Source organism: Zeus faber (assembly GCF_960531495.2).
Source record: "Zeus faber genome assembly, chromosome: 15".
Classification (NCBI taxonomy): domain Eukaryota; kingdom Metazoa; phylum Chordata; class Actinopteri; order Zeiformes; family Zeidae; genus Zeus; species Zeus faber.
The window spans coordinates 31,415,125-31,435,091 of record NC_137194.1 but is presented as its reverse complement, the minus strand read 5'-3'; the positions used below and the strand labels follow the sequence as shown (position 1 = coordinate 31,435,091).

General features: G+C 40.9%; 1 protein-coding gene across 3 annotated transcripts in view; it reads left to right on the top strand.

The window, feature by feature from the left end:
• Positions 1-237: 237 nt before the first annotated feature.
• Positions 238-19,967, top strand: part of efhd2 (EF-hand domain family, member D2) — a 61,980-nt gene continuing 42,250 nt past the window's right edge. For 2 of the 3 annotated variants that reach the window (XM_080016062.1, XM_080016061.1), the window contains exons 1-3: positions 238-667; positions 10,272-10,419; positions 11,332-11,466. In XM_080016062.1, the coding sequence (XP_079872188.1) occupies positions 381-667; positions 10,272-10,419; positions 11,332-11,466 (570 nt within the window). In that variant the 5' untranslated portion in view covers positions 238-380. Of the gene's footprint in view, positions 668-10,271; positions 10,420-11,331; positions 11,467-14,143; positions 17,558-19,967 lie in introns of those variants that run through there. The other variant, XM_080016060.1, reaches the window with a different exon arrangement.

The following is a 19,967-nucleotide window of genomic DNA, read 5'->3' as shown; positions in this document are numbered from 1 at the left end:
TCCGTCGATCCTCGTCGCCACCTTCCATTGGAAGTGAATGACTTCCGGCCGCTTTGTCGCTGCGTTTCTCTTCTGGTGTGAGCGTACGGTGAACGTACATTAAATAACACGCGTCCCTTTTAAAAGGCGTGGCGATACAGGCGCAGCGTAATGACGCAAGTACGCAGTGTGCGAGCGAGTTCCTACTTCCGTGTTCTTCGTAGCGTCAAAAAGGCTGCGTCCTTTCTAGTTGACTGTGCGAGAATCTCTTCCCCTTCACTTAGCAGCTGACTGAACAGAGGTGAGCTACCATATGTCCGCGAATATTCGAGCAAGTCTTAATCCGCTGTACTGTAGTTTAGGCCATTTACCTTTTAAAAAACAAACAAAAACAGTCTGAAATGGCCACAGACGAGTTGTCGTCGAAGCTAAATCGCCGGCTACAGATCGAGGAGGGTTCCGAGGAAGCGGTAGCTGTGGACGGAATTGAGCACGAGAACTGGGGGACGGAGAAGCTCGTCACGGAAAACGCCGATTCGGAACTCGGTGCGAAACTGCTGCGGCGCGACCAGTTAAACGAGGGAGTGGGCGAGCACCTCCAGCCAAGTATGATGGTGTTCAATCCCAACACGGAGTTCAAGGAATTCTCCAGGAAGCAGATCAAAGACATGGAGAGGATGTTCAAACAGTGAGTCCCTCGTGAAAGTGGTGAAATCACTTCCTATATTTTGATCATTCTGAAGATAATTTTGTTCACTAATTCTGTTCATTTTAAGGGCGTTTTGTCTCTAAGGTAGTGCCTGCTTGCTCCGAGGTAAAAGCTAGTTTAAGAATAACCTGAAGTATTTTTATTTCCATACGTTTTAGTCTCTTAGAAACCACTGGAACACTCTGAATTCCGACGTATGCCATGCTACTTTTGCTGAATAGACCCCTTCTTGTATTTTGAGCTGTCCACATTTGGTACACCGGTATAATAATCATAATAATAACCTTTATTTTTATAGCACCGTTCATACACGACATGTAACTCCCAGGGATTTACATTAAAATAAGCCATCAGATGGTGACAAAGCAACATGCATTTACAAAGTAGAGAATTAAATAATTAAATGTTATTGTCGGTTATCTTAAAGTTGACAAATACTGCGTCTAAAAAGTAGAATGTGAGTCTGCGTACCACATTCAGTTTCATTGCAATGTTATAACAATGCATTGTGAGATAAGCATGAACAGCATAATGTGCAGTGTTTGCATAGCTATTTCACTGTATTCATGATGTTATCATGGTCTTTGCACGTAACTTGATTTTTGCCTACTATGACATTCCAAATATGCATACTAGTTTAAGTATAAATCTTATACTCGCATGTGATTCTGGACTCAAGTCCCAAATCCCTGGTTGCTGTTGCCCTTTTAAACTATTTAACCCTTTGGCCTCATGGCACTTTGAGCTTAACAGGAAAATCAATATCCCATGCTCAGTTCATAAGATAATATTTGTTGATCCCCTACAGAGGAAATTCCAGCAAGAGCTCAGTGAGGAACATAAGTACAGAGTGAGAGGGTAAACATTATATTCTCAATATACACAGATCACCCGCAACATTATAACCATTGACAGGTAAAGTGAATCACATTGGTCATCTCGTTACAATGGAACCTGTCAATGCGTGGAATGTATGAGGTAGCAAGTGAACAGTCAGTTCTTGAAGTTGATGTGTTGGAAGCTGGAAAAATGGACGAGTGTAAGGATCTGAGTGACTTTGACATGGGCCAAATTGTGATGGCTAGATGACTGGGTCAGAGCATCTCCAAAACAGCAGGTCTTGTGTATTCACTGTATGCAGTGGTTAGTACCGACTAAAAGTGGTCCAATGAAGGACAACCGGTGAACCGGCAACAGGCTCATGGGCACCAATGGACTCATTGATCCGCGTGGGGAGCGATGTCTGGTCCAATCCCACAGAAGAGCTACTGTAGCGTGGCAATAGTGGCGCCGCCCCTAGCGGTCGCCTGCGCCGGCGCTCTGGTTGACTCTTGCACTTTTTAGTATTTTTTTTTTCCTTTTTTTAATCATAATGTACGCCAAAAAAGCATCGACAGCTACCTCATACGACCACGATGCACTCATGGATATAAAAGTTTCCCCAAACGTACAACTTTGGGACTTTTTATCCGTGGAAACAGAGTGGCCGGCGGAAATCCTACGCGGGAACACTCTCAAACAACAACAACAAAAATGGAGCCGCTGTTCCACGAGCGGGCCCACGGAGGAAGCACCGAGGTAAACGAGGCGGCATTCGGGTCAGAATGAGGACGCAACCTTACCGTCCACCTCTGCCAAGTATCCTTCTTGCCAACGTCCAGTCCCTGGAGAACAAGATGGATGAACTTCGAGCAAGGATTAAATTCCAGCGTGACACGAGGAACTGTTGTGTCCTCTGTCTGACGGAAACATGGTTGAACCCACTGGTGCCGGATGAAGCCATACGTCCAGCCGAGTCCTTCTCCGTGTTCCGCGGCGACAGAACGGGAGAGTCGGGGAAATCCAAAGGTGGAGGCGTCTGCCTAATGATAAACAACCGCTGGTGTAACGCCAACAACACTGCAGCTTCAGATATCTGGGAGTCCACATCACAGAGGACTTAACATGGACTGTACACACAGACACTCTGGTGAGAAAGGCGAGGCAGCGTCTTTACCACCTCAGGCAGCTGAGGAAATTCCGGGTCTCGGTGAGGATCCTCAAGTCCTTCTACTCTGGAGCAGTGGAGAGCATCCTGACAGGCAACATTACTTTCTGGTTTGGGAACTGTACTGCTCAGGACAGGCGGGCCTACACTACCTCACTTTATTCACATGCCACTTTAAATCACATATCTGTATATACATAATTGCCTATTCCAGGCCTGGCCAACCCGCGGCCCGCGAGCCTCATGCGGCTCTTTGGCTGGTTTCATGCGGTTCTTAAGGGGCTTTCACATGACAAGCGTCAAAAACTCAGAAAAAAAAAAGCGCAGCCATTCATTCCCTGTTATGATTATAAAATCGCTATGATATATCACTCGTTTTCCACCGCGGATCACTTCCTCATTTACTCAAAGCGGACAGCAGCAGGAGTCATGTCCCATTAAGGCCTGTTTTATTAGTCCTAATGCCGCGTTTACACCAAAAGCGCCGGGGCGGCGCGCCTCCATACAAAGTCAACGCGACATTAGGACTAATAAAACACCAAATAAGATTCGAAAAGCTTTGGAAGTTTATTTTCAACACTACTGACATGGTTAGTAGTCAACATATAAGATGGATCGGCCGGCGAATTGCGTTGCGTATCGGACATCTCCGATGGAGAACTGTGAAGGCTGGAGAACTGTGAAGGCTGGAGGGGGTGTGTGTGTGTGTGTGTGTGTGTGTGTGTGTGTGTGTGGCGACTCGCGAGCTGCAGGAGGAGGACCGACTGAAAGTTGCTTTAAGGGAAGGGACCATTGAGTTCTGGAAAAGTGTGCCAATGGAAAAATGCCCCAATGTCAAACAGGCTGCGCTTAAGATACTGTCAATGTTTGGGTCAACATACGTCTGCGAGTCTGTGTTTTCTACCCAAAAACATGTGAAACCAAAGCATCGATCTGTTCTGACTGACACCCTTGTGAAAGAATTGCTTCGAGTGGCAACAACGGAATTCAAGCCACATTTGAAGAGGATTGTTCAAGACAAGGAATGCCAGAAGTCCCACTAAGCAACATGATTAGTAAGAGAAAAACGCTATTGTTAATTATTATATTTTTGTTTGTGGACTTGGTTGAACTGAGAGGCATACCGCGGAAACGCAGTACTTTCATTTAGGAGTCCTGGCTTAATGGTAGCGGCTTTGAATTCGAGATCCGATAGCGGGTTCGATCCTCGTAACCACTTATCATTAAACCCTAAGTCCAATTCCCCCCTCTATGAATAAATAAACAACAGTACTTTTTGAACTGAGAGTTTGTGTGTGCGAGACAGTGCACACAATGTTAATTGTTGAAAATAACTGGCCTGTGGTCTTAGTACTCCATCCATCCATCCATCTTCAACTGATTATCCTTAGTCGGGTCGCGGGGACTAGGAGTCAATTTCTGTCATTATCATGTTGGTGTGTGACATTTACAATAAATCTGGCTGAGCAGAGGTGTGTGTGTGTGTGTGTGTGTGTGTGTGTGTGTGTGTGTGTGTGTGTGTGTGTGTGTGTGTGTGTGTGTGTGTGTGTGTGTGTGTGTGTGTGTGTGTGTGTGTGTGTGTGTGTGTGTGTGTGTGTGTGTGTGTGTGTGTGTGTGAGGAAGGGATGGGGTGATTTTCATGTGTGCCCATGTGTATGATGTGGCTCTTTGCAGTAACACAGTAAAAAAAGTGGCTCTTAGTCTCTGACTGGTTGGCCACCCCTGGCCTATTCCATATACATAAGGATATTCCCTCTATCTATTCCATTTTATTTCAATTTATTTTTATTGTATTTCATTTAATTCTATATATTTCTATTTTATTCTATAAGTATTTGACTTACTGTATTACATTTTAGGAGTCAGTTAGTTGGGCTATTAGAAATTTTTCCTAGGACATATTGTGTGTTATCACCGGGTGCGTTGCATTACATTTCACTGCTTATATGTATGAAAGCATGTATATATACGTGACAAATAAAATTCTTGAATCTGTAGTACAAATTGATGAAAAAGTTAATGCTAGCTATGATAGTGTCAGAACACACACAGCTTGCTGCATATGGGGCTGCGTTACCGCAGAGTGCCCATGCTGAAAGCACCTACAATGTTCATGTGAACGTCAGAACTGGACCATGGAAGAAGGTGGCCTGGTCTGATGAATCATGTTTTCTTTAACATCATGTGGATGGCTGGGTGTGTGTGCATTGTTTACCTTGGGATGAGATGGCACCAGCATGTGCTATGAGAAGAAGGCAAGCTGGCAAAGGCAGTGTGATCCTCTGGGCCATCTTCTGCTGGGAAACCTTTGGACCTGCCATTCATGTGGATGTTACTTTGACATGTACCTACCTACCTACCTACCTAAACATTGTTGCAGACCAAGAACATCCCTTCATGCCAACAGTATTCCCTGATGGCAGTGGCCTCTTTGAGCAGGATAATGCGCCCTGCCTCACTGCAGAAATTGTTAAGCAAGTATTTGGTTAACATGACAAAGAGTTCAAGTTGTTGACTTGGCCTCCAAATTCCCAGATTCCTCAGATCGAGCATCTGTGGGATGTGCTGGAACAACAAGCCTGATCCATGGGGGCCCCACTTGCAATTTCCAGGTCTTAAATTGTCTGCTAATGTCTTGGTGCCAGATACCAGAGGACACCTTCAGAGGTCTTGTGGAGACCATGCCTCAATGGGTCAGAGCTGTTTTGGAGGCACGAGGAGAACCTACATAATATAAGGCACGTGGTTTTAATGTTGGGGTTGATCGGTGTATACATTCAAGTATAAATATCACAAACGGGTAATGAACAGGTCAACAAGATAAGAGAAAATGAGCAATAAAATAGTAATAATAAACTGCTCAAGAATATACTGTGCAGTTAGTTTCAGTGAAATGCAAAATGGAATAGGAGATAAGGATTAGGATTCATGGCTATTAGAAATATAAATGTATATCCAAAACATAGAATGGTCCAGAACCTAAATGTCCCAAAAAAAGTGGATTAGACTTGCACATTTTAATGTTATATTCAATACGCCAAGTTTGACCTTTTACTTGTAGTTATGGGTTATTTATCAAACAAAAAATATGTCTAGGTAGTGTAAAGGATATTTGAGATCAAACACAGTGGCAGATACAAATTTTGTTGATTAATGCAAGAATCGTGAACAATAGCGAATCAATCTTGTAGATGACACGAGTCACTCCAGCAAATTAGTCGTTCGTTCGAGTCTCACTACCTGCGGCCAGGCACACAGGCATTCACTGAGACTTGAAACTCAATTGCTGCTGAAGTGCTTTGTGAACAACATTTATAAGTTGTGAGTCACACAGGCGCCACAAGTAGAGACAATGGGCCTCATTCCTGAAAATGTGCTTAGAAATGTTCTTATTTTGTGCGCAAAACAGCTGGATACGCAAAAATTTGAATATGAAATGTATAAAACAGTTTGTGAACCTAATCCGCAAGGCCTGTTTCTATCTGGTCCATTTTCCTTTCAGTTTTTCAAAACTACACTTTAGGCTACATTTGTTATCGGGACGGACCAGGTGGTTACTACTATTTTTTTTATTTTTTTTTTTATTTTTTTTTTCCCCCATTTTACTTTAAATCACTGCCCCCCCCTTCATTTTGTTATCGACATGACACTGGCTATTGGATTTGTGCAAACTCTAACTGCATGTGTTTAAAGTACTTTTACAATATCTAAGGCCAATTTTAGACTCTACCGAGAGTAGGCAAGTTCTAAGTTAGCTTCGGTTTACCACAATTCACATGTTGAAAAGGGTGTTGAAACCAAAAATACAGGCAAACTTATTATTTAACTATTGCATTACACTAACTTTGAGCAAACTAAGATCTTATCCACTGCATTTTTATGTTATGACCCTAATGGGGAAAATGTGATCTGCCAAATAATAGCGTCAACAACTTCCAAACTAAACCTAGAAGTTAACATTTCCAACTATGTATTTTAGGGTTGTCGCGGTTATCGGTGTTACAGTGTTCGCGCATACACTGATTACATTTCTTGTCCACTGCCCCCACCGTCATTTTATTTTTTATCAAAATAAAACCCATTTAGTTAATATTCGTGTATTCGTGCGCCCACGTTCATCAAATAAAAATAATAATTGAATTTGTAAAATACGAAGCGTGTTATCAATACTTAGTCGGACTCGACAAAACTGAAAGTGAAAGTGGCTGCTTCGTGCACGCACTGCAGATTTGCAGCACAGTCTGCGGAGTCACATTTTACTTATCACTGGAGGAGAGAGACTATAGAAGACCACAGATCGAGTCTAGATTGGGACCTGTCTCCCTTCCATCCCTAATTTACGGCTGTCAGCTCCCTCCACTGCTCGCACATACTTAACATTGTTTTTTAATTGAAGATGTATTTTATTGTATTCCATGTTATTTTTCTTCTTATTTTGCTCCAAAACCAAAAAAAGCATCATTGTGCATTATTTTGCTCCGAAACAAATAAATCAGTACCGTGCATAACGGGGACACCCGCCCCGTTGTAAAATGTCCTTTAACCCGTGGGAAAAATTACTCACTGTGGCATCCCTAGTGTATTCTAATATTGTGAAAATGTCAGGCCAAATAAATTGGCTTATAATGCAAAACCACTGACCACACAATCTTGATTATGATTTATTTATTTGTTGGGTTATTTTTTTTGTTTGTTTGTTTTTTAACTACAACATGAGCTTTTAAACATTGATCAGTTAACAAATAAAAATTGCACTGTGTCACACTGAAAGCTTCCCTCCACAAGAAGCCCTTTGTTTTAGATATAGAATGTTAAACTAGCATGTGGCTCACAGGCCCTTGAAAGGAATGGGTAATTATTTTGGGGCCTTGTGGTAGTGTAATCCATGCCCATAAATGGTTGTTCATGCATCAAGCTACGTTGATTGCCAGTAGTGTTTCTATCACTGAGGAAGTTGCCACAATTTGTACTTCCTCACAAGTGAAACAATCTTGTAAATCATCCCAACCCTGTCTTCTAAAACATAAATTGCGATTTCTCGGTCCTATATGTTGTGCATGTCTTCGATTAAGAATCAAACCAATTGGCACTCGTTTGATTTAGGTATTTTTTTTATTTATTTATTTTTTTTCAGTGAGCAAGATATGGAATATGACTAGGAAGTGATGAGAGTAAGATTACCCAGACTGAAACTTTTTACACCTTAAAATTTTTAATCTACTTTGTTCTTGGAATTTCTTGTTTTAAAAATAAATTTCCTTTCACCAAACATATTTCCTCTTTGGGACACGTGAGCAAATGTGGCTCAGGGAGCCACAGTATACTCTCAAGGTTAGTTCTTGTGTGCTGGACAGGCATTGACAGGCCAGGAATCTGGAAAAGGCACCAATATTTGGTTTTCACGTTAAAAATTGATTTTAATACATGAAAGATTATAAAATAATCTTCTCCATTATACAAACGGTCGTGATTGTGTTCTATGCCATGAAAATGCATTGAGTAAAGTGTATGATGAAATGTAAATGTTATTCATTGTAGAATACATGTAATCTTAACCTGTATCATTTTTTAGTTCCTATTACAAGCATTTAGTGTAATTTTTTTGGCAGATCTTTGGCAGAAGCTTTTGCCGATAGCCAGATTTACTTGTTTGAAATGGAAAATGTAGACCTATTAAAAAAAAAAAATAATAATTAAAACCAACAAGCATTTGGACAATAATTATAATTAATTACTGTACAAAACATACAATTAACAGGTAATGCACATACACAGTATAGCATATATTACAGTTCGGCGATGGTTTCTATTTTCATATTGTATGTGGGCGATCTCTCTGATCACCAGGGGCAGTGGGAGTAGGGAGGGATAGGGGGAGTTATGGCACAGCCCGCCAGTGAAATGCCAGCATGGATGACCTTGAAAGAAATATTTATTTGTTTTATTAAATAATTTATTCTCTGTTTAGCTTTTTTTTTTTAATTATTATTGACGTTAGATTTTTAAATGGATTAAAGAAAATGAAATAGTCATCTTGAGCGTGGCTCAGTGTCTTGAGAGAGATTTAAAATAATCGAACCTTTAAGCTTTCTCCAAGTACTGTCTTGTGTCCCGGCTCTCTGAACAGAGACAAAAGTTTTTAATTAGTTATGTACCTTGTGGGGCTGCCTTTTTTCACTTAATAAATTCAGAATTTGTACTTAATTTTGTGCAGTCAATCACAAATGAGCATTTAGTTACTTACTTTTCAAAAAGGAAACGCCCCCAGAACATTACCCCGGAACCCCCTAGTGGGTCTGTGTTTTTCTCAGCTCACGCATCCTTTTAACCTTTTTCACCCCTCAACGTTACTTTAGAGGTCACATTTAGAGGTCATATTTATTTTAGGGCCGATAAGGTCCGCCATTTAAATTTTTTTTCAAAACCTTCATCTTCTTCTCAAGAACCGTGAGTCCGAATGACACAGAATCTGCCGGGCAGGTCCATGGCATAAGCTTGAACAAAATTTGAGAAAAGATATGGGATTGGCAGTAATGCATTCACATCAAGAGTACCTAGATGCAGATAAAATGGCGGACATCCACAAGAGGCATGTCTGCAGTTGACAGGAAATCACGTGACCTTAGCAACAGAAGTTGTGTTGTTGGTTCGTTTAAACTATTCGTTGTTTTTGACATAACCTCTTAAGTGAACGAAATGAACTGAATCCTTCCCCAAAACTATTTGTTTGTTTTGGGGGAGTCTACGTTCTCTGCCAGAAGCTACTGCTAGAAGTCGTTCGCAAATGAATGGGTCAACGAACCATATAACTGGTGGAAATAGTTCTCTGGGAACCCATAATCTTCTTGCTGTGGGGCAACAGTGCTTACAACTGAGCCACCATGCCCCCTATTAATATAGGCGAAAAAATTAGATAAAACTTTACTAATCCCGGTGGGAAAAAGCTGCAAAAAACAGTGCGTCAAGTCGAGAAAGGGATAAGAAGTAAGATGAAGATAATGCAAAACTTCTTGTATCTTTCTTTACTCTCTTGCACTATTTTTTGACTCTATTCAGAGTTAACATGGAAAAGCAGTATGTTTAACTGGTAGTAGTGAGCCCAACGTGTGCTGATTGCAGTTACATAAAGTACACACCTGTACTTTCTTGCCCTTTACGAGTGACTCCGACTCTTTGAGTTTTGAATGGAATTTTCACAAGAATTATTTCATTCTGTCAAAATTATATACTAGGATAGATGCAAAGTGTAAATCAGTCCATTTTATTACGAATTATGCCAAATGCCTTTTCCCTTTTTTTCACATTAATTTAACCTTCTATAATTTTCTTTTAGAAAATTAGCTCTGGAGCTTGAGGCACATGCATGACATCATTCGCAAGAATCATACTCTGATTAAGCTCTAGTGGGATTAATGGTTGGGTTAACCACCCAGCATCGACTTTTTTTATGAATTTCCACTTTAAAATGTGCTCTCTCAAATGGTCTACTACGATTTTCAAAACCACGCAATCCCAAAATGCAATTAATCTTATATTGGTATTCATTATCTTTTAGAACTGTCAATAAAAGTTAATCGTTTACCTGGTTGTGATTAGGTTTGATGCAGGGAAGGACAGCTTTATCGATCTTATGGAGCTAAAGCTGATGATGGAGAAGCTGGGAGCACCCCAAACCCACCTGGGTCTGAAGAACATGATTAAGGAGGTGGATGAAGACCTTGACAACAAGCTTAGCTTCAGAGAGGTGAGATCAGCAGGAAATTGAGGTTGTTTTTTTGTGGCCCTGGGATTTAATTTGCTTCAACTGTGTTGATTTTGTTGGCAGTTTGACTGAGGTGAATTTCTAATATTAACCTGTTCAGGGTTTACACCAGAAAAGTTGTTAGGCCCAGTGGCAAGTATCTTTTGATGGGGGCCCAGAGTGTTTGTAATTGTATTGAAGTCCTGATTGGCTGTGCTAGAGCAACCAAGAGATCCAAACTGATCTTGCCATTCAAGATCATTACTTGCCCACTGTCATTTAGCTTTTTTCCCTTATTGCAAGCAGCTGAGCCTCAATAAGCAACACCTTCACAACCGAAAACCTTTTAAGTGTGGTAGCATTTCACTGCTAACTCTGCCAAAAACTGCAGTTTTTCTCATACTTGTGCGGGCTGCCCAGTTATATTATGGTCACAAAAGTATATTTGACGACCCATTTTAGAATTGTATTTTCATCCGTTTGAGAGAACGACCCCATCCGCTATCTATTAACTAGTGGACTCGTTCACGTCAGAAGATGCGGACACAACTCTCTGGTTAGTTTGTATCAGTTTGAGAGGCAGCAGGAAGTGGTGCAGAACCACTGGTGCTACGTTCACACGCTCAGAAAACTAATTGATGCTGCATTGAGCGTTAGCACATGCCTAAAACAACACATTTAAAAGCTGATAGCTAAATTAGAGCCATTGAGTAATTGTGAGATTCATTAAGCGAATAGTCGATTACGCGTTTCAATAATCAATAGATTATTCAACCATAAAAATAGTCGTTAGTTGCAGCCCTATATGCTTAACACATCAAAAACATGTATTCAAACAGTGACTGTTATTGGGACATATGATTATCATTTGCTGATTCATATTAATTCACAATGCATTTTTCCCCTCCTCTGCAGTTCCTGCTTATCTTCAGGAAGGCAGCAGCTGGTGAACTGACAGAGGACAGTGGCCTCGGTGTCCTGGCTCGTCTTTCAGAAATTGATGTATCTACTGAAGGGGTGAAAGGAGCAAAGACGTTCTTTGAAGCGAAAGTAAGTACAATTCATAAAGAACAAACACAAGAAAGCATTTAATGCAATTCAGAGATTATTATTATTATTAATCTAAGAACACTATAACTGGAAAAAACAATCATAGGAATAGATAGGCTTGGGCTGATATTCACCAGCATATGCAGCATTTTCACAGTATCTAAATATCACGCCCCCTTCTGTCGGTTGCGAATGAGCTCCGTAGACGCATGCGCGCAACGGCGAGGAAGCAGATGGAGGATCTGGATGGGGTGGTGCGTGTGGCGTTGATGATGATTAAGTTGCAGCCATAATGATGTGCGTGCTAGCAATGCCCGCGCCAGCAATGGGTTGCCCGCTATCGACACACCAAAACAGTGTGTTTTGATTTTAAATGTAGGTTATTTTATTTTACGTGTCCTTATGGAATGAAACAAGTGCATATGGAATGAAACCATGCATAATGGGCACTCTTTCTCTGTGACTCTCCCCGATCACCCTTAAGTTATTCGCAGAAAATTATCTTAACAAGTCTATGAGTCATACCCCATTTCTCCGTGCTCCGTCCCCACACTGTCTTTAGTTGTTTTATTTGGAGGAACGGGGCACAGCGCATGGAGAGGCGTGTTCGCATCCGTGTCCAGACATGGACGATTCACACATACAAAAATATATTTAGGATTCCCCATTGAATTGTTATCCCAGTGCGTTTTGTGAGCTTCTACCTGTTATTGTAATCCACACTGGCTGACCAGTGAGCGGGAGATCCTTTCCGCACGCACGTCACAAGAACGCCCACATGCACATTGCGCTCCGTACTTCGAAGGTTCACTGTCTCTCCAAAGAAAGCAAATACAGTGTGTTTTTATTTTAGATGTATTTATTGTAATTGAATGAAACCAAAAAAACTGTGCACAAGTGTGCGTTGTAGGAACACGTTCTCTGTCACTGCTCCCCGAGGCAAAAGAAGAGGTAATTCAGGCCAAAGCAACTCATGGACTTCAGGCAAACCTATGAAATACTTTAGAGACATTGTTCTTTACTATCTTTAGTGTCTATGGTCATGTTCTAGGACCAGGCTGCTAGTGACTAAATGACTAAACAGAGTGATTTGGCAATCAAGTGTTTGGGCTGTGAAGTTGGAAAAGGAATGGGCCTACCCTTGCCTCATGATTCCAGTACAGTCAATAACAAGCCTCCGCTTACTGACTACCTAAGACCTTTCCCAAATCTGACAGTCAAAAGAGCTATAAAGGAGAGACAATGGTTGAAGATTAATAAAAATTAAAAAAATGGCAACTATTAGAAGGACAACTGCCCAGCCCATCTAATGCCCAAGCCAAGTTACTTCCCCTTGCCTCATACTTGGGCAATGATTACCAGCCAGCTTTCAAATTAAATGGTCTTCTCTGGTGGTCCTCTCTATCTGGTCTCACTGTACATCAGCTTATCAATTTAGGTATTTTTATCACACCCTGAGGAACAGAATTCCTTATGTAAAAAGTTTTGGATTGTAAAGGTTTGAGTGTGTTCTTAGCCCAAGGGCAAGACCTGTAAAGGCCATTATGGATATTACAAAAAAATATAAATCCAACGTTCTGAACGTCACATATCACTTGAACGTTCTGCTAATCTTGTATGCATGGGAGATGGAGAATGTTGCTGCTATTGTTGCATTGTTAACTTTTCCAAAGTCTACGCAGAATCTGCCTTGCCCTCCCTGACTAACACTACTGGTGAGCTACAGACATGATCAGCTGGCTCGATGACACCAATCTTTAGCATATAATCAGCTCAATCTAGGAAAACCTGCTTCTTGTACAGTGCGGAAGTGATAGTAGTGATAGCACAGTTTTGTTACTTCAAGGAACACTTTGAAATGGCATTTAATAAGCGTGATGTGAAGCACATTCCAATCTGAGAATAATCCTTGCCTTATTTTGTCTGCTTTTACTAGAGAAATTATTACATGGGGTAGCCCAGGTATACTTTGATAGACACCATTTGGCCAAATTTGTAGCCATAAGGCTTGTTAGTACTCCAAAAATGACATGGATTTCACTGTTAATGTATGTAAATGTATCTATTGGCGCTGTTCAACCAACAGTGGCAATAAAAACTATCTATATTTGTTCTACGGCACACACCACAACAAATGCACTGACAGCCAACAACACACACACACGCTTCAAAGGGTGGCCCGTGTAATTAGATCTCTGCTTTTGACCTATCCTGGCTTGTCCTTCCTCCGGGGGGCAGCCAGGATCAGTGGGCAGCATACAGCGACACGGCCGGGGACCAGTTACAAATGTCCATGTGTCCCCATGTGAGCACGATAAGAACGTGCCAACTCCACACAAAAAGGACCCCAAACGGGAGATAACCCGCTGGAGCACGGTACCAACAGCACCCCAAGTGGAAATCGAACCCGGGACCTTCTTACTGTGAGGCAGCAGTGCAATTCTCTGTGCCACCGTACCCACCATATAGCAATAGAGCCAATACCAATAGAAAACATTTTGCTCGAAAGTGATCATACCTACTCAGAATTACCAGTTTCAGAGTTCCATGGAATGCAGCATTCCATGGAACCTATCGTAAAAACAATTCTGAGTGATTCCAAGACAAGAAATTGAGTGAACGCAAGGTAACTTGGACATCATTATAAAGATTTTGACTTCATTGCTCTTTACGATAGCTCCAAGCCATCAACGAGTCCAGTCGTTTTGAGGCAGAAATCCGCCAAGAGCAAGAAGTCAAGAAAAAAGAGGCAGAGGAGAAGAAACAGAGACAAGCTGCTTTCAAGTATCTCCAGTCAGCGTTCAAGTGATCACTGTTGCCTCTTATGCCCCAAGCCAGGGCGCCCTCCCTTGCCCTTGTACTCATGTGTTTTCCATTTGTTTTCTGTTTGTGCCGTCTTAGTTCAAGCAGTCACACACAGGGTGGTTGCCTGGATAAATCTTTGAATCTCTTTATTTTTATATATATATATATATATATATATATATATATATATATACACACACACACACACTACTCACAAAAAGTTAGGGATATTTGGCTTTCGGGTGACATTTATGGAAAATGTAAAATGTTCACGCTACAGTGATATTATATCATGAAAGTAGGGCATTTAGGTAGAAGCATGCAATGGTGATTTCCTCATCTCAAACTATTTATTGAAACAAAAGCCAACAACAGTGGTGGCTGTACCACAACAAAAAATGTCAATGTCTCAATAACTTGTCATGTGCCCTTGAGCATCAGTTACAGCTTAACAATGACGTCTCATGCTGTTCACAAGTCGACTTATTGTCTGCTGAGGCATGGCACCCCACTCTTCTTGAAGGGCGGCCCTCAGGTCATTGAGATTCTGGGGTACGAGCCTCTAGACAGCGACTCAGCTGATCCCATAGGTTTTCTATGGGATTCAGGTCTGGAGAAAGTGCAGGCCACTCCATTTGAGGTGCCCCAGTCTCCAGCAGCCGTTCCCTAATGATGCAACCTCGATGAGCTGGTGCATTGTCATTCATGAAGATGAAATTAGGCCTGTGTTGTTCAAGCAGGGGCACAATGACTGGATAAATGATGTTATTCAGGTAGTATGGGCTTGTCATGTACCATTCACAAAGTGTGGCAGTTCTGTATTGACTAGACACACCTGCCCACACTGTAACACCACCACCACCAAAGGCTCGTCTGGTGACAGCAGTGACTGATGCATAGCGCTCTCCTTGACGTCTCCAACCTCGTTGGCGGCCATCATTTCTGCTCAACGTGAATCGACTTTCATCAGAGAACAGCACTGAGGCCCACTGGTCCCTCGTCCAGCCTAAATGCTCCCTGACCCATGCAAGACGATGATGCCTGTGCCTGGTGGTGTGGTCAGGTACCCTTGCAGGTGGTCCAGCACGCAGACCAGGCTGATGTAAACGGTTTCGAATGGTCTGATGTGACACTTGGTTGCCTCTCGCCTCCCTTCAATCTGGCTGGAGTTGAGTGGCATTCATCATCTGGTTCTGCAGGGAACTGTTCACAATGAAACGGTAATCAGTGTGGGATGTGGCCAAAGGATGTCCACTTCTATGCCTTTCTGTGACTCTTCCAGTGTCTCTGTATCTCTGTTGCAACCTGCTGATGACACTGACACTCTAAGCTCAGTGGCCACTTCCCTCTGAGAACATCCTGTTTGAAGCCTCGTAATGGCAAGGTACTGTTGATCAATTGTTCGGTGTCATCTTGGTCTCATGATGTCAAAATGTGAACAGCATGATGAAGAGGACGGTTTAAATACCAATTCTAATTGAACCAGGAAATCTATTGGTCGATTCATGGATCAAACACCTGTTGTGAATTTTGCCGTTCAGCTCCTTGTTAGAGAACAGCAAGTTGTGCAACTGTTCACTGAAACAGTGAACAGTTGGACATGTGCATTCAAAAGTTTAGAGAAGGTCAAATTAAGTTCACCTGTAAAGGTTATAGAGCATTTTAGCTTCATCCTGAAATTTCACCTGAAAGCCGAATATCCCTGTGTGTGTGTGTGTGTGTGTGTGTGTGTGTGTGTGTGTGTGTGTGTGTGTGTGTGTGTGTGGTCACGACAAGCCCCACTGCAGATATATCACGAGTCTTGCAAACGGCTATTCTATCAAATTTCCTCTACATCCCACTTTTCTCTTCAAAACTGATGTCTGGGCCACCATTTAGAAATATTGGCCTTTGCAACAGGCAATGTAGCCTATTGGACATGTATTCTGCTTTTCCAGAAATCATCATAAGGATTTTAAATGGCATTGCATTGACATTGATATGATTGGTGTTCAATTTAACTGCACAATTTATCTATACATATGATTTTTTTAAATTACTATTACTAGTACTATTCCATTTCCACCTAAAAAGGTGAAATTGGAAAACAGTATTGGTTTTGCCTCTTAAGGCCTTTTTGTGCATTGTGGTGGTTCCCATTTTCCAGTCTTTTTGCAGGGTAAAAAGGGACATTTTGACAATCCCAAGTATTTTCTTGTTTCTTACCATTTTCTTACTGTTTAACCACTGACATGCAATACCACTACTCATATGTAGCACAGTTCATTTCAGACTAATGTTGTCAAAGGCTTGCTTTACTATACCTTTTAGCTTTTATTAAAAAAATGTTTCTTATGCAGTTGAAGTATATCCCAAATTGCCACTGGATCCCAAATTGCCACTGGATCAAAACATCCCCCCATTTGCCATCTTGACCTTGAGCAGGGAGCTTTAAGGAATTATACATTTTAATTGGGCTGCATGTATGGAAACATTTATTATGATACCTGTCAAATTAGTGTTATTGCCTATAAAATAAATTAATTCTTGCAGGATTATTTAAAAACATGCATTGTGGGATGCACAGTGTTATGTGATCACCAGCCTGGCCTTTTTTCTTTTTTTTTTCGGTTAATTGTTTTTTTTTCTGTTTTAAATTTGGACATATGTCTACAAAACTCTTAATGCTGTTAAGTTATGCATATACTTGGGAATCAGATCCAGGAGAATTAATATTTGTTTTTTGATTACGGTTGTTTTGTTATGGCCTCCTTTTGCCTGCGTGACCATTGTTTGCTACTTTTACAAGCTCTGCTTGGTATACTGTGTTGCCTGGAAGGCGAAAAATGCCAATTCCATCTAGCTCACGTTCCAACTCAAATTTGGCAACTTCCATTTCAATTAAGTTTTATGGTGCAACACTTTCTTATGATTTTTTTTCCTTTTATGATGAACAGATTGCACTTCTTTGCACCAGTGTTTTTAATGAATACAATTAAGTCAATCTGTAACTATCATCCAAATAGACTTGTACATTGAAACAGAAATCACCAAATCAATAAAAAGCAAATTTGAGTATGTATAAATGTTTTCATTAAATGTATTTAATAAACCTGATATAGTATATTAAGTTGTAACATTTAGGGGAAATTGGGAATGCAACTTAAAAAGACTGGTCATCTTAAAGTGTTTTTAAGAAAGGGTGTAGATTAATGTATTTTTTCATGACTGTATAAATTATGTTATATGACGATTGATTTTGTGATATACTGCACTATATTGGGTGTTGTTCATCTCTTAATTTGTCAGTGTTGACTTTCAGTTAATTTGTGAATGTAAAATTAATGTTTCTTCTATAAAAATGGTCGCGCTACAGTAGAGGAGTGGTGTTATTTTGTCTGCTACACACACCATTGTCAAAACAGGAGCGCATTATTATTTTTTTTTGGGGGGGGTTCACCAGAACATTTATTTTATTGTTCTTTTTTACTTAAACAATTTGAAATGATTATTGATCCACAGTCTTGTGAACTATAAATATGAACGACTATTCATTTCATTTCTGTGGTATATCATTGTTGACAGAACAATGAAATATTGAATATAATCATGGCAAGGGTATTATCTTCAAAGTGAGGTCCCCTCAGAGCATACATAACAGCGCAAATTATGTTTGTCTCTAGTCAGTATTGAGGGTGTGCAGAACTATAAATGTAGCAGAAATTTCCAGAAGACTCTTAGCTGTACACCAGGACCTTTCAGTAGTAACAGGCACATAAATACAAACAGGTAAGATAATATCAGAGGTTTGATGATGGGTCATCACACTCACCCCCATTTCTCTTTGCATTCTAACTGCTCTGAACTTTTCCATGTATATATACATGTATATACATATAAGGTCATGTTTGCCCATTCTGCATGGAAAAGTACTGGTGATGGAAAAAACAATAAGTGATACTTGATGATAGGATATGTAGTAATACTTGTATAGTATTATACTTTATAGTATACTTTATGTGTTTGATATAAAAAAATAAGAGTGTTTAAATGTATTTTGTCCCATAGCCAGTGCCGGCTTGTGGGACATCACAAAAGGGATATTCTGGCGTTGTGCACGATGTTCCCCGGAATTTGAATGTCAAACTTGTGTCACAAAGCAGTGTTCGGCTTTTATGCTATGATACAGTTTTGTGACATATGCCAGTAACTGTCACACTATAGAGACTATATAACCAGCTCGCCCCAGAGATCTTGGCTCTCTTCATGAACAGACCCTTGTGTGCATGTTCTTAAAACTTTGCACCAGTACTTAATAGTTTTTTTCCTTAACTTTTCATTTTATTTTGGTCCAGCACAAAAAATGATCATCATTTGGTGAGCCAGCCAGTAGGTGGCGTTCACTGTGGGCCATTGTCTGATCCACGAGACTCAGCCAGTCAACAGGGCCCTAGGAACTAAGGTGAGCAGGGCCATTTTTAAAAAAATCTGTATTTTTGTTGACCGTCAGACATGGTAAGACTTTGGTAGTTGTATGTTCACCCCTCCTTAAAGAACCTGAAGTAATTTTGGCTTTGTTTGTGTTGAAAGAACTATGACAGAGTGGGAAATATCACGCTTAAGAAAAGTGTTGTGGTCCAAAACAGCCACAGTGGGATGATAATTATAAAGGTTGTTGTATTGTTTCAAGGCATAAGACCATGGTGGGTCACAATTGGACAATTGGGCAATCTCGTTGTATAGTCAGCTGTGTGCTATCTGGTGTCTGACGGCAGTTGCAGTTGGGCAAAAAGGGGTTTGATTGCGATTTTCTCAGAATACAGGCTGTGGTCCCGGAAGCGTTAAAATAGGGGTTTGCCAAGCTGCAGTTCAAAGGACATGGATGGGCTGCGGTCCAAAACAGCCATGACCGGCTGATATATATGGGATTGTAGTGCACTGTGTTGTGATTTGAATCTGATTTGTGTTGCAGCATTTTTGCTGAAATAGATGTTGTTTGAGTACTGTTAGGTTAAAGACGACAGTTATTTTGAATTGTGAGGGAAATACAACGACACGGAAAAGTGGTTGAGAAAAGGACTGCTGAAAGTCATGGACGGATATACTAAGAAGTGAGCAGCTAGAGCAGGGGTGGGCAAACTTTTTGCTTAGGGGCCACATTGACTTTTAAAATTTGACAGACGGGCCGGGTCAGCACAAGATGCATACATATCAAACATAAACAGAAAAAAAACATTATAGTGTTAATACACTTACCTTTTAGTGGGATCAGTGTTGTTGATCACCCATTTTTGCCTGTGCATCCAAGTCTGGTGTTAGTTTTGTTGTGGCAATTCTCAGAACAGATCTGCGGTGTTCATCACTCAACTGGGATCTGTGGGGTGCTTTGTTGGTGTTAATCACACTAAAAGTCTGTTCACACACATACGTAGAGCCAAACAACACCAGCATCCTCTGTGCCATCTTCTGGATGTTTGGAAATTTGGCTGCGCTTAATGAAGCATAAAACTCATCCAGTTTAAGAGAGTTGAACTTCTCCTTTAAGACAGCCACATTGGAGATCAATCAGTTCCAACTGCAACTCCTGTGGCGCCGTTTCAGGGTCTTGTGAGAAGGGACATGACACCAGCTGAAGTGACTTGTCAATTTTTCCAAAACAGAGAACCGACGGCAGAATTCTTCATGCAGGTCATCCAGTGATTTCCTGTATTTTTTCA